The 14,149-nt window shown below is 64.6% G+C and overlaps 2 protein-coding genes across 2 annotated transcripts in view; one reads left to right on the top strand and one right to left on the bottom strand.

Moving 5' to 3' along the window:
- Positions 1-3,617, top strand: part of ANKLE1 (ankyrin repeat and LEM domain containing 1) — a 7,442-nt gene extending 3,825 nt beyond the window's left edge. The window contains exons 5-9 of the mRNA XM_019548057.1: positions 6-1,348; positions 1,872-2,034; positions 2,378-2,537; positions 2,852-2,981; positions 3,148-3,617. Of these exons, the coding sequence (XP_019403602.1) occupies positions 6-1,348; positions 1,872-2,034; positions 2,378-2,537; positions 2,852-2,981; positions 3,148-3,320 (1,969 nt within the window). The 3' untranslated portion in view covers positions 3,321-3,617. The remainder of the gene's footprint in view (positions 1-5; positions 1,349-1,871; positions 2,035-2,377; positions 2,538-2,851; positions 2,982-3,147) is intronic.
- A 753-nt stretch (positions 3,618-4,370) lies between these two features.
- ABHD8 (abhydrolase domain containing 8) lies at positions 4,371-12,218 on the bottom strand. The gene is made up of 5 exons (XM_019548062.1): positions 11,817-12,218; positions 7,179-7,911; positions 6,118-6,288; positions 5,664-5,880; positions 4,371-5,429 (listed from the first exon to the last, which is right to left on the bottom strand). The coding sequence occupies exons 2-5, from the start codon at positions 7,901-7,903 to the stop codon at positions 5,277-5,279; spliced, it is 1,266 nt and encodes a 421-aa protein (XP_019403607.1). The 5' UTR covers positions 7,904-7,911; positions 11,817-12,218; the 3' UTR covers positions 4,371-5,276.
- Positions 12,219-14,149: the final 1,931 nt, after the last annotated feature.

Below are 14,149 nucleotides of genomic sequence, written 5' to 3'. Positions count from 1 at the left end.
CTGAGCAGAGCCACGGGCGGCACGGCGGACACGGTGCTGCTGAGCAGAGCCACGGGCGGCACGGCGGACACGGTGCCCCTGAGCAGAGCCATGGCGGGCACAGTGCCCATGAGCAGAGCTGGAGAAAACACTGATGGGGAAGAAAGTGAAGCCAGTGCCTTGCTGCTCCAGTGCCTGGGCAGCCCTGACTCAGCTCCCAGAGGCACCTCCTTTGCCAACTCAACCGGGACGCCGAGGTCCTCTTCATTACCACCGTGCCTGGCGCATTGCCACATCACACCCCGCACCAAGAGCCGCCTGTACGCTTCCACGGCACGTGGCAACAGCTCTTCCTCCTCCTCCTCCCTCTTTGACGAGACGCTGGAGCTGCCACAGCGGACCCAGAGAGTCAGGAGACCCCCGGAGACATCCCGCATGCCAGTCAGCCGGGCTGGGGGGCTCCTGGAGAGCACACGTGCCTCTTATTGCGAAGCAGTGGAGTCGGGCAGCCTGGATGAGACCGTAGTGCTGCTGCCAGCCGCCAGCCTGCCAGCTGCATCTGGGCAGAGCAGTGCCCCCAGTACCAGCCCCACAGTGCTGCAGAGCCCTGCTGGGGTCACCCGCCTCCATGCCCCCGAAACCACTGGTCCGTGCCCACCCAGAATGGAGCACCCCAGTACGGCCGGCCCCCCCAGCTCCCCTCCAGGCCCAGGAGAGAGCTCTTGGCTGACGGAGGAGGACTGCAGTGAGTGCCCGGGGCTGGGGGCTCCTGTCAGGCCTCCCACTACCACGACCTCCACTCAGGACTGGTTTGGCAGCGAGTTGGGCAGCGTGGAGCCCAGCCAGAGCCTGGCACAAGGGCTTGGTGGGCTACAGCTGGGTGGGAAGAAGCCGTCGTCGCGCTCACGGGTGAGCTTCAGCAGGCTGTCTGCCGCGAGGCCTGCTTTGGCAGCGCCTGGCTCCGGGAGGCTCAGCCCAGTGCCGGACACGGACGACCCAGGCATCCCGCTGTCCCCCGGCGGGCGGCCCACGAACCACGGGGCCGGCGAGGCGGTGGAGTACCTCTACCTGGACGAGGAGAAGGGCCATGCCCTCATCGAGCGCCACGTCCCCCCCACGGAGAACACCTGCTGCTCTGACACCAGCTCCGAGGACACCATCATCTACGACTGGAGGGCCTGTGCGTCCCAGCGGGGTGCCAGGGAGAACCGGCTGGTGCCCGCCTGCTCCGACGAGGCCTTGCTGCGGAAGCTGCAGAAGCTGGGGGCCGACCCGGGGCCGGTCACAGACTCCACACGCAACCTGTACATGCAGCAGCTCGACAGGCTGCAGAGCAGCCCCGGGGCCCGGGCCGGCAGGGGCGCGACAGGTGAGTGCCACCGCCCCGGGGGGCCCCGGGTTCTGGGGGAAGCTGCAATCACCTGCAGAGCGAACCAGAGCTCCCTCTTGCCCCAGTTATTGCTGACGGGAGCAGCCCCAGGACTGCAGGCAGCCTCCGCCCCGGGGTGGACTTGGGTCAGACTAGATCCCTTTGCCCCAGAAACTTCGGAGACGGCCGCTGCCTCTCCAGGGCTGGGCCAGGTGAAACCAGAGCAAGCCCCAGGGCACCTGCTCTCGTTCTGATGTAGTTCAGACTTATCTCGACCACTTTGAAGACAGCTGGGAGCGCTTTGCTTTGTGCAGCGGCCTGAAGGCAGCGCCTGGGCATGTGATCCAGCTACCGCGGCACCTCTGGGAAAGAGCCTGGGGTGGTGACAACCCCAACAGGCAGGCACCGCACCCGCCATAGAGAGCTCCCAGGGGCCCTGAGCTGCCCGTGACTGCTGTATTTTCCTCCCTGCTCTTCCGCGCTCTCTCTACTGGTGGGAACGGGGTGTCTCGTGCCGTTCCAGGACACAGCCCTGAGTTGTCGGCAGCACTGGAGACCCTGCAGATCCCCGACTGCCAGGCAGACGAGGTGGCGCTGGCTGCCCAGTTCGACCAGCCCGACAAGGCCCGGAAGTGGCGGGAGGGCGTGCTCAAGTCCAGCTTCAACTACCTGCTCCTAGACCCCAGGTATGGGCATCCCGTGGCCACGCAGGGCCTAAAGCTCCCCTTCCCCCACTCCCAAGCTTGGCACTTGGCGGCTTGCAGGCTCCGTGTCTGACCCGGCTTCACACTGACCCGTCCCGGGATGGGAGTGGGGGTCCACCCAAGATCGTGACCTGGGAGGGGTAGCACGGGGCACGTACACTGTCTCGATCAGGAAGATCCAGGTAGCACACGGAGCAAGGTGCCAGCCACAGCAGGTGTGCCCCAACTTGCGTCCCCTGGGAAGTGGCGGTGTCCCCAGGCACGGCTGCATGACAAGGGGAGCTGGGGACAAACCGCATGGAGCTGAGCAGGGGGTTCCTTGCAGGGTGACCCAGAACCTGCCCCTCCGCTGCCACACGCTGAGCCCGGCCGAGCGCTTCCAGACCTTCGTCCGTGCCATCTTCTACGTGGGCAAGGGGAAGCGTGCACGCCCCTACTGCCACCTCTACGAGGCCCTGGCGCACTACCGGGGAGGCAAGAAGCAGGTACGGGGCGGGGACAGACATAAAGCACTTGATATGGGGTTGGGGGCTGCCTTGTGGTGGGGTGGGGCAGAGCCTGGCACCCCGAGCTGAGAGGATGCATGGGGCTGACCTGCCTTGGGGCTTGTCCACTGCACTGCAGCCTGGGGCAGCTTCCAGAGGCTGCATCTCCCAGGATGGGGTGTGGGGCACGTGCCAGTCCTGGGAGCTGGGCTGTGGGAGGGCGGAAAACAGCCAGGAACGGACCCCAAAGCAGCTGGGACAGGCTGCCTGGCCCCTCCTCGGTAGGTGGTGAGCGTCGCCTGTGTGCCCCCCAGGCCTGCGCCAAGGTGCGGCACATCCTGGACATCTGGGCGGGCGGGCAGGGCGTGGTGTCGGTGCACTGCTTCCAGAACGTCATCCCTGTGGAGGCGTACACACGGGAGGCCTGCATGGTGGATGCCCTCGGTAAGGCCCGGGGGGGTCCCACGCCAATCTGCTGACCCCGTCCTGGGGGAGCTGGCCTGCCCAAGCGGGGGCTGCTGATGGGCGGGGGGCGCAGGCTGCGCGCCAGCCCCCTGCCAAGGCGGCCCTGCCCTGTGATGCAGCCGGCGCGTTCCTCTCCGCACCACAGGGCTGGCGATGCTCACGAACCAGAAGAGGGGCAACTGCTACGGCGTGGCGGCCGGCTGGCTCCCGCGCCGGCGCCGGCGCCTGGGCGTCCACCTGCTGCACCGGGCCCTGCAGATCTTCCTGGCTGAGGGGGAGCGGCAGCTGCGTCCTGCCGACATCCAGGTGGGGCAGTGAGGAGCCCCTGGCCACACGTACCCCACCCCATGTCCCCGGGGCAGCTGCAGCCCCAGGGAAGGGGACACTTCCTACTGCTAGGGCTGGGGGCACCAGCACGTGGGGCTGCTGCTTCCTGGAGGGCGGCACCAAGCTGTGCTTGGCCCCCCAGACACAAAGGACCCCACAGCTGCTGTCCTGTCTGCAAGGGGCAGGTTTGAAGCGTTAAGACATGAGCCTCTGCCCCGAGGCCCTGGGGCACTCTGGAGATGGGCACGGCAGCGGGGCTCAGGCTAGCACTACTCTCTTCTGCACAATGGCCTGGGACAGCGGCTTTGTACTGGGCTGCTCCTTTTTTTTATGTCTCCCCTGACCGGGGGGTTTCTAAAACTGCAATAAACCGCGGCCAGGCTGTCAGTGAGGACCCGGCGCTGTTTACTGGCAGGCGGTGAGCGGTGCTGGCCTGCCTGGCCACTGTCCACCTGCCTCCCAAGGCTGGCGGCCATCGGGCCCAGCCTCTGCAACCCTGGACCAGGTGCCACTCCACATGTAGCTGCCAGCAGGCCCTGGGCATGTGGACAGACACCTCGGGGTGCTGTATCCTGCTTCCAGGCACCAAGGTGCAATGCCAAGACCTGCCCTGGGCAGGATGAGGCTCCCCGGCACCCCTCCATTAGCTCCCAACGAGGTTGCATGCCAAGAGCTGTACAACAGCACAGTGCCGTGGCCACACGCTCTGCCTTGCCGGGCAGCTCCGAGCACAGCTTGGATGCAGGCATGGGCAGGGCCAGTGGTGGGACTCGGGCTCAGGCGGACGTCCCAGGCTGTGCGGTGCAGAGGACTGGCCACGTCAGGGCAGCTGCAGGGAGATTGCAGCAGGGCTTCCAGGTACGAGCTGGGTGCTGGGAGCCAGCGGGAGGCTCCTCCGACCCATGGGAGGCCTGTTCCTGCCCCTGGGGAGACTGGTTTTATCTCCAGGCATGGACCAGGACTTTCATCCTGCAGCCCTGCCCCTTCCAGACAGCCCAGGACGGAGGGCAGTGCACACAGGTCGCGTGGGCAGGCGCCAGGTGATTGTCTCTTGTGGTTATTATTATTCTGCAGTGATTTGCCCCAGCCCTTCCCGGCATGAGTCACTCCTGGCGCCTCCGGGCAGAGACCTCCAGTGTCAACAGTGCCAGGACGCTGCCTCGCCACTCTCCGGGGCCCTGCGGCAGCGAGCTAGACAGGGTCTCTGTCAGAGCCGCTGGCGTCTGGGGTGATGGTGATCGGTGACGTGAGTGGGGGTGTTGCATCCTCAGTGCATGGCCTGGCTGACCTGGGGCAAGGGGGCTTCAAATCGGCTTCCTGGGAGTCTCCCCCATTGGTTACAGAAGGGACTGGACAAGGGGTTCCTCCCAGCCCCAGCCCCTGGCAGGGCCACGGATGGACCATCCTCCTCCCCAACCCCGAGCTCCAAGGCTGTTCCCAAGGTCGGACAGCATCTCCTTCCCCCGCCAGCTGCAGCACCCGTGCATGCTGAACCATCCTTCCACCCCTCCTGGGCAGGGGGGTGGGCTGCTGCTGTTGCCGTCAGCTGTAGCCAGGAAAGGCTTCGCTGGCTGGGGAAGCCAATGCCCCCCAGGCTGGGGACAGGCACCCGCTTCCCCGGCTGGCCTGTGGGTGCAAGAGGGGAGACCCCCTTCCCTGCACTACTGCAGCACAGCGGGTCCGATCTCAGCCTCTGCAGCTGAAGGAGCTGCTGGGCTCCTCCGTGCTGGGAGCAGAGCCCTGCGGCACGGGGGGTGGGGGGGTGGGATGCTGCCAAGGAAGGGGATGGAGAGGCTCTGGGGTGCCTGCCCCCACCTCCAGGTCTGCTGGCTCCTCTGGCCTGTGCCCTCCGGGCCCTGCCCCTGCCGCCCCCCTGCCAGGGCCAAGCCAGACCTCCATGCTCGTGCCAAGTCCCTCTGGTCCGGGCGGCCCTGCTCCCAGGCTGGCTCATTTCTTCTCCCCTCCTTTCCCTCCCGGGGCCGGCGTCTCAGGCTCCCAGAGCAGGAACTCGTGGAGCAGGGTGTTCACGGTCTCGGGACACTCCAGCATCACCATGTGGCTGCCCTCGTCGATCACCTTCAGGAACGCGATCAGCAGGATCTGGGGAGTGGGAGACGGCACCGCGCAGCCGTGAGCCCGGGGGGGCCGCGCCAGCAGCTCCCGTGTGAGCACCCAGATGGGGCTGCAGGAGTGGGATGGGCCCTTTGATCCCCCCCGGCCCCAGCCCCAGCCCCGGGGAGAGCTCCGTGCAGCTTCTGGCCGCTAGGAGGCATCAGACCGGGTGAGGCAGCCAGGAGGGCAATGGGGCAGGTTGCAAGAGCCCTGGGGGCCTACCTCGGCCATGCGCTGGTCCTCCTCCACAGGGACAAACTTGTCGTGCATGCCGTGCACCAGCAGCACGGGCACGGTGAGCTCGGCGTGGTACACCTCGTCGCCCTCCGGCCAGTACTGCCCGCTCATCATGGCTCGCAGCACGAAGGACGAGACGTTGAAGGCATTGCCCTCCTTCAGCAGCTGCTTCTCTTTGGCACCCTGGCGTGCAAAGCCGGCCCTGTGGGGACGGACGGGAGGGCGGGCAGAGCTCCAGCTGGGCGGTGGACCTAGGTCCACGGTCCTGCCTGGCCCCAACCCTGCCCCGGACCTGTTCATGCCCTGCCCCAGGGATGCTGTTCTCAGCCCCCGGGGCAGGGAGGCAGCCTGCAGTCCTGGCATCGCTGCTCCTTCCCAGTGAAGGATGAGGCATCTGCGCCAGCCCCCACAGTAGTCCTCCCCACACTTGGGCACTCACTTGAGGAAGCTCCAGGCCAGGCAGGGGGACAGGCAGTGGAGGACGCAGGTGGGCATGTTGAAGATGGAGCAGAGGCTGGGCTCCAGCGCCGTGGGGCCCCCGCCGTTGATCATGATCACCTTGTGCACCAGGTCCGGGTACTCGTGTGCCAGGAAGGTGCAGAAGGACACGCTGCGGGGGAGAAGGGAGCACTGAGCCTGGTGCCAGGGGCATCAGGGCTCCCCCCAGGGTCGGGCCATTGCCAGGCATGCAGTGCTCAGACTCATGCAGATGCTCTTGGCGGGGCATGGACCTGCTGCCACCCAGCACAGTGGGGCCAGCTCATGACTGTGATGCAACTCCCTTGCTTGCACGGTGCCTCTTGCACCAGGACCCCTTGAGGGAGCAGCTCTGGGCCCATCTTCAGCCCTGATCCCCATCCTGCTCCCAGCCCAGCTGCCCCCTGGGGTCGCTGCAGTGTAACCTGCTCCTTTAAGAGCTCCCTTTCCTTCCCTCCCTGCTCAGTCCTCGCCTAATTGGCTTTCCTGGGTTTATGGCTATTTATAGCGGGTCCCCAGCCCTGGCATCCCTGTGCTCAGCCTTGCACCGGGGGTCACCAGCAGGGCTGGGCACACCTCCGTGCCACCGGTCCTGAGGTCACAGGAGCCCAGGGGATGCTCGGAGCTGAGCATGGGCCCCAGAGGCTCTCCCCCAGGGCGGGGGACCAGCCCCTGGAGCTCCCAGCTCTCATCCCAGTAGGGTTGTCTGGGGCTGTGTGGATGCACCTCAGCTGATGCTAATACCCCCTGAGCAGCCAGGGCTTGGATGGGCTCTGCAGAGCTCTCCTCTTCTGCCCCCACAGAGCTCCCTGCACCTGGGGGGTTTCTGTTGCCCCCAGACCCCCCACACAGCTCAGGAATGACCCTCCAGGATGTGGGGATAGGCCAGGAGGTCAATCCAACCTGTGACCCCCCATGGCCCCATCTAGTCGGGAAGCCACAGTCCCCCTGGTTCCAGGGCTGGGCACGGTGACCTTGGGGGCCCAGTCCTTCCAAGCCACCCCTGTCCAGGGGGACCCTTACCCATAAGAGTGGCCGATGAGGATGTTCCTCTTCTTGGCGTAGCGCTTGAAGACGGCCCGCATGTCCTCGGCCAGGGCGTAGAAGGTGTAGGCGGCCGCTACCTGCGGTGCGGAGCTGCTGCCGTGCCCCGCTAGGTCGGGGGCCACCACCTCGTAGCCCAGCTTGGTGAAGAAGTCCAGCTGCTCCTTCCAGATGTGCAAGGACCCACCCACGCCGTGGATGAAGAAGAGCACGATGTCGCCCTGTGTCCCCTTGCAGCTGGTGATGCGCTTCTGGCAGTCAATGCTCACCACCTTCTTGGGCTTGCGCTTGCGGTGCCGGCCGGGGCCCACTGCCTCGCGGGTAGGGGTGGGCACCGGGGCCTGGCCCGTGGCATCAGCGAGCTCCAGCTCCACGGTGCCAGCCGGCTCCACGGCGCCATTGGGGCACTGCAGGATCTCGGCGCGCAGGGCATCGCCCAGGTTCTCGATGACCAGCTGCCCGTTGCGGTACACGGTGATCTTACGCTTGCAATGCACCGTGCCCCACTCAGGCGCGGGGTCCTCGGGCACCGCTTCCTCTCTGGGCCGGGCTGGCAGGGCATGCTTCACCCGCAGCACCCGCCCTGGCTTCACCTCCACGAAGCTGAAGCCATCGCGGGACTCAACGCTGTCCAGGGGCCCCACCGCGCTGGTCGCCTTGCCCGTGAGGCAACATAGGATCCCATCGGTGATGCTGGTCAACATGCTGCTTCCTGCGGGGGGAGGACAGCAGTTAGGGGGGCATGTGTGCCCGCTGCTGTCCATGCCCAGGTCCCCTCACTCACTCTAGTTTGGCACCAGCTGCGGATCTGGCCCTGTCCAGGCCAGGGAGGCCATGCAGCAGCGTGAGATGGGCATAGACCCCCCGCGGGCAGCTGCTCAGAGGCGGTGCATGTGGCTCCTCCAGTGCCAGCAGAGCCAAGCCCGGCTGTCATGTCCAGCAGCCTCCACCCCCACCCAGGACCCCCGAGTGGGCTCAGCAGGCCCCATCCAGCTCTCACAGGTGCTGGAGAGAAGACAGTGCCCGGGCCTGGCAGCTCGGCCCTGCAGGAAATAAGGTCCCGGTGCCTGGATAGCGGATAGTGGCACCCTGCCCTTGCCCGGTGCCTGGGCACCCTGCAGATGCAGCCCTTGCCCAAGCAGGGGGAGAGGGGGCGGCTTCACAGCTGGGGCCCAGCATGGCAGACAGTCTGGTCTGCAGCCCTCCAAACCTGGGAAAGGAGGGGTGCATCTCCTGCGGTTGGAAACCCCCATTGAAGGGGTGGGCAGACAGCTCTCCCTGGGGCCGACCTTGGGTTTGGGATGAGCAACCTAAGATGCACCACAGGGAAGGGCTGGGCATCGGCTGCAGCCAGGGAAGGGCTGAGCATGGAAGGAGAGGCCGTTGTGACTCCCTGCGCCAGGCGCTGCCACGACAGTGTCACCGTGGGCAAGGAAACACCTAAGCGCTGCAGACAGCGGGCACTGGAGACGGCCGGGTGTGGGGATGGAGGCCTGAGGTGCTCGGGGGTGGGGGAGGTTGGGGAGGGGGCGACGGGCTCTGCTCGCCCCGAGGGGCATGGCCCATTCACAGTGGCATCCCCACGGGCCTCAGCAGGATGTGGCAGAGTGGGGTTGCTCCCTTCACCGCCCTGCCACGGGGCATGGGGAGGTCTTCCCCTGCCAGCACTTTAGGGCAGGGGCCCCTTGAGCAGCATCTAGCACAGGAGCACCGCGATCTGGACTGCAGCCCCTGGGCACGATGCTGGGGATTGAGCCGAGTGCAGGGGGCACTGCAAGGGTCCGTGGCCGGCAGCACGCGCAGGGGCCACGTAGGCCATCTCGGGGTGGCTTTGCTGCCTCTGTGCAAACAGCAGGTCTCTACTGACAGTGGGGCCTGAGCACTAGCGGACAAGCCCAGCACAAAGCTCAGGCCTCCGGGGCTGCAGCGGGGCCTGGAAGAGCCAGGGCCCGGGAGGTGGGAGTCCCCCACAGGCAAGCAGAGCTCCAGGCCAGCTGTGGTCAGATCCTTGCACCGATGGGGGGTTGTGGGCTGCAGCCTCTGCACGGAGGGGAGTCCCATACCAGGGGCTCCTGTGTCCATCCCCCCTCCCCAAGGCAGGGAGCAACAACCCACTGCCCCAGGAGATGGCTGGGGAAACTGAGGCAAGCGATGAAGTAGCGGTAAGGGGCAGGCACTGCATGCAACACCCCAGTTCACACTGGGCTGTCAGGGGTCCTGCCATGGGAAGTGAGGGTGGGGGCAAATTGGAGCAGTCCTGTCAAATGAATGAGAAGCTAAGCCCCCCCACCTGCAAGCAATGAGCTGCCTACAGGTGCTGGGCATGCGCCAGGCTCTGACCTACATAAAAGGCTGGCAGGCGCCAAGCCTTGGCTGCAGATGCTGGGGGTTATGGAGGGGAGGGCTGCTGGATTGTAGGGCACTGGCTATGGCAGGGACTGAAGTGCTGCTGCTTGATGCCAGGGAGAGAAAGGGGCAGTGGCTGATGGAAAGGTGGGGAGCTGGAAAGAAAGGAACTTTCCTGGCAGGCTGGGGTTGGGGGTGCTGCTTGTATAAGGGGGTCTCTGCAAGCTGGAGCTGCAGGGCAGGGAGATTCCCCTGCAGCGCAGCCTGGGCTCCACCTCTGGGGGCCTGGGTCAGACCTGACCCTGGCCCAGCTCCTCCAGGCCAGGCAGGCAGCAGCATCTGGCCTGAGCCTGTCCTTGCAGGGGACCTGGGAAGACTCCAGCTCCCCTGCAGGGAGGGAGCACCTCCATTACTGCTGGAGCCAAGGCTGGTGGATTATCGATGCTGATGGGCTGCAGGACAGGGTGCACAGCCTGGTGAAGAGTGGGGCTGGATTGCGGGGGCTGCCTTGCTCTCCCTCCCCTTGCAACCTGGCAGGTGGGGCTGGCGTGTTTCCAGGGGATCAGGCCTCCCCATCCCAGGCGTGCTGACTGGTGGCCCCATGGGGCTACCGGGGCAGAGCTCAGACACGGCGGGGGGATTGGAGCGGTCCCATCTGGGCATGGGGAACGTGGGGTCTTGCAGCTGGGAACTGGGCCTCCTTGCTTCTGCCGCTGCTTTGGGCAGGGAGCAGGGATGTGGCCCCAGGACTCCTGGGTCCTCCCCCGTGTGCTTACGCAGGTTGTGTATCCATGACCCACATCTTCCCCCTTGCTAGCCACATGCTGAAAGGCTCCTGAAAGCTGTTCAAATGCATGTGACCTGCAACTACTTTCAGGTAACCATCCCCTCCTTGTACTGACGCAAGGTCCTGGTACCACCACAGTGGCTCTGGCTCTGGGCAGCCTGTGAGCTGCATGTCTCTGCAGTGATTTTTGGTCCTGCCCATCAGCAGCTTAAATCCCAGGCGGCTGTTGGTGCCCAGTTGTTCTCCCAGCCCAGCCTGGCTGTGCCCTAGCAAAGCTGGGGGGAGTTATCCATGGGGCTCTGGGCAGCCCCCTTCCTTCGAGAGATGCCCCGGGTACACGGCAGTCACCAGGTCCCCCTTTCTGCCAGCCACGGTGTCCCTGCATGTTGCAGAGCTCCTTGCAAAGCCACATGCACCTCGGCACCCAGGAGGTCTGTCCTGCTCCACAAAAACCCGACCACCAGACCCCCCCAGCGAGAAATGGGGACACCCTGGGAATCCCCCGCTCCGGTCCCCTCCCAGACCCAGGACCCTGCTCCCTGGGGCTGTGCTCGAGTCGCAGGATGAGACGCCTTGAGCCAACGCGTGCGGCTGAAGAGGGGTAGAAGCAGGGAGGCAAAGGACAGGGCCCACGTCTGCTCGGATCAGATGGGCCCAGAGCTGGGCTCTGCTTGTGCCTGGAGCCCCCTGCCAGCGCTGTGGCCCCAGCAGGATGGCCAGGCAGGGCTCGTGCGCCCAGGAGGGCCGGCCCCACAGCTCCCTTGTGCTCCCCCCGCAGAAACGCCTGCCAGGCCAGAGCTTGGTCCTCGGCCCAGGGATTAGCGTTGCTGCAAAGCCAGGAGTTGGCTCCGCTCGCCCCCTGCAAGGATGGGCTGAGAGGAGGGGGCAAGGCTGAAGAGGAGCCCACGCAGCACGGCAGGGCCACGGTGCCCCCGACCCCCTCGCTCCAAACGATGCCGAGCAACACAGGGCTGCAAGGCGGGACCCCCGGGCCATCCGGACGGGCGGCAAGGGCTTGGGCCAGGGCAGGGAGCATTGCAGGACTCCCCGGGGGGCCTGAGCCCAGCGGGCAGGGGAAGGCTGGCGGGCGCCAATGGAGGGCAAGGGAGAGCAGCTCTGCGGGGGACCGAGCTCCCGCAGCGCGGCAGAGCCAGAGCCTGCGCCCGAGCCCCTTCCAACCCGGGGTGAAGGCGCCCGCGGCCTTTCCCTCCTTCCTGCAGTGGAGGGGGGGATCCATCAGAAAGCAGGAGGAAAAGACCCCCCAGGACCAGCCTGGTGCAGGGCAGCTGTGCCCAGCGGATACCCCCCAGCTTGGGGGGGCCCTGCCGGGCAGCTGCGACCAAGGGGGGGCAGAGCTTGGGGCATCTCCCCCACCGCCACTTACGTAAGGCTGGGCGGGCAGCCCTCTAGCCCCGCATCCCCCTCCCGGGGGGCAGCCCTCCAGCCCTGCATCCCCCTCCCAGCCTGGGGCCGGCCCTGCTCACCTCATCGAGGGCTGCGGATGCCCAGAGCGAGCTCACACGCAGCCGAGGCTGGCCCGATCACATCGTCCACGGGCACCGGGAGGAGGCTGCGCTCCCCACCCGCCCCCCGGCTCCCCATGAGCCGCCAGGCAGGCAGAGCGGGGCTCGGCTCCGGGGGGGGGGGCTCTGTGCCCTTGTCTGCTGGAGCCACAGAAAAGCCCTTAGGTCCCTCCTAGCGAGGAGGGGTTTGGGATGATGGGCAGGGAGGCAGGAGCCCGGCTTTGCAGTGCCGAGTCTTGGCGGGGGAAGGAGGGAGGAGATGCCTGGACCAGCCCCTCCTGGCAGGGACCGAGACTCCAGGCCTGCACCTGCTGCAAAGCCTGGTCCTACCCTCCCAACCCCTGCATCTTATCTCATGGGGCTGGGGGGCTTCTCTGGGGAACCTCAGGTCTGGGATTCACCTGAACGCACCAGACCCTCTGTTCTTACTAAGGAAAAGGATATTTCTAGCCTCATCACTGGGCATGGAAATGGGGGGAGGCCCGATACAATCCCCCTCTGGCACCCAGGTGGGGAAACCCCTCGTTTGCAGTGGGGGGGGATTCTCATGCCCTCCATACCAACACCACCACAAGATCTGGCAACACCAACACCAACACCAGAAGCAACGAGCCCTATAGAAAGGTTGGATTGGAGACGTGACAACGAAGATTTGCACCTGGCAGCGCTGCCTGCTTCGTGTGGGGCCGCGGCCATGCAGCAGCTTCACCTTCCCTCCTGAAGTCCCGGCAGGGACTTGGCCCGAGCGCTCACAGCAGCTTGCAGGAGGGCCGGGACTTTGGGGTTCTGCTCCCAGAGCCCCTGGCTGGCCGTGACCTTGAGCATCATTTCCCCCTTGTGCTTCTCTGCAAAATTAGGATCATGAGTCACCTCTCGGGGGCAAGGGGCAACCAGTTCCCAGGAGAAGGGGCTCGGGTGTCTTTTGGTAAAGCAGTGTTCTTGTGCAGGGTGGTCTGGATTAGATGGCCAGGCAGAAGACACAGGCACGCCTCAGTGCACCGGCAGGTCCCAGCACCAGATTCGATCATGCTGCATTTATTGTCAAGGTGGCCCATCTTGCTGCACAATAATAACCCTGGGGCATCTAAACTCAGGAGTAGCCATGAGGAATCAAAGGCCTGTGAGAGGAAGGGATTACTAGGCTGGCACTGCCCATTCTTTGCACGTAGTGGTTGCTTCTCCATAAACAGGTCCAGCTTCCACCTACGGGCCAGTGGTTTGCAGGAAATTGGTTTTTTTCCAAGCCACATTAACGTCTCATTGTGTCTCAAGGACTTTCGAGCAAATGCACTCAGCTTATAAGTAACAAAAGCATGCACTGTTTCTTGCCACCAATGCTCCATGCGCCTGCAGGGGGTCTGCTTCCCACGCCATCCCCTGCAGCTCTGATCCAGAGGAAGGGAGTGCAGGCAGGGTTATGGTGGGACACAGAAAGTGCTTCCGCTTCTGCCCCAGAGAGATGGATACAGCTCTCACACAGTCGTCCCTGCAAGGCCAAAGTCAGCAGATCTGGCTCTGAGACGTGGGCAGCAGATTTAGGGAGCAAGCAGGCACCATTTGCAAACACTCACTGCTCTGAGCTTTTCCCTTGGCAGGCAGGGGAATCCCTTCTGCGGTTTTCTCCTGCTCCCTTTGCCTTGTTCGATGAAGGACCAAATGCACCAAAAGGGCTGTAAGAGCTGCACTGCACTGGACAACAGAGCCCTGGAAACAAGGCAAGGCTTTCAGAGACCCCCTTTTTTTTTTACTAAACATTTGAGCATTTCAACAGTCATTTATTTTTTGACCCAGATCTGCATCAGCTGCACTTGCTTGCATGGTGTCTCTTGCACCAGGACCCCTCGAGGGTGCAGCTCTCAGCCCCCATCCCATTCCCAGCCCGCCTGCCTGCTCTATTCAGTGTCCCGGGGCCTCCACAGTGCACATGAGACTGAATCTGAAGCGCCTGTACTGCTAATTCTTGTCTTCAAATCAGCTTACTCTGGAGAAGAAGTAAAAGAAAAGGACGAGCCGCCCATGAGGGCAGAGGGATCCCTAGCTACTGTACAGCTTGTGAAGCCATAGACAAATAGGACTGGAAGGGACCTCCACAGGTCATCTAGTCTAAAGTAGTAGTAATAATAATAATAATAATAATAATAGATGCTCTCCTGCTTCACCTCCCTGCAGGGGGGTTGCAAAGAGGATGGAGCTTGACTGTTCTCAGTGGAGGCAGATGACAGGACAAGGAGTAATGGGCTCAAGCTGCAGCAAGGGAGGTTTAGGTTGGATATTAGGAGAATATGAGGAGGGTG

This window comes from Crocodylus porosus, unplaced genomic scaffold (assembly GCF_001723895.1).
Source record: "Crocodylus porosus isolate Cpor-Errol unplaced genomic scaffold, CroPor_comp1, whole genome shotgun sequence".
NCBI classification, from domain to species: domain Eukaryota; kingdom Metazoa; phylum Chordata; order Crocodylia; family Crocodylidae; genus Crocodylus; species Crocodylus porosus.
This window is presented reverse-complemented; position numbering and strand designations above follow the sequence as displayed.

Excerpts from the sequence above, each read along its gene's own strand:
- ABHD8 (XM_019548062.1), bottom strand. The coding sequence starts at position 7,903 with ATGTTGACCAGCATCACCGATGGGATCCTATGTTGCCTCACGGGCAAG. Across the intron at positions 6,289-7,178 it reads CTCATCGGCCACTCTTATGG|CGTGTCCTTCTGCACCTTCC; the intron begins GTAAGGGTCCCC and ends TCTCCCCCGCAG. Across the intron at positions 5,430-5,663 it reads AGGACCAGCGCATGGCCGAG|ATCCTGCTGATCGCGTTCCT; the intron begins GTAGGCCCCCAG and ends CCCACTCCCCAG.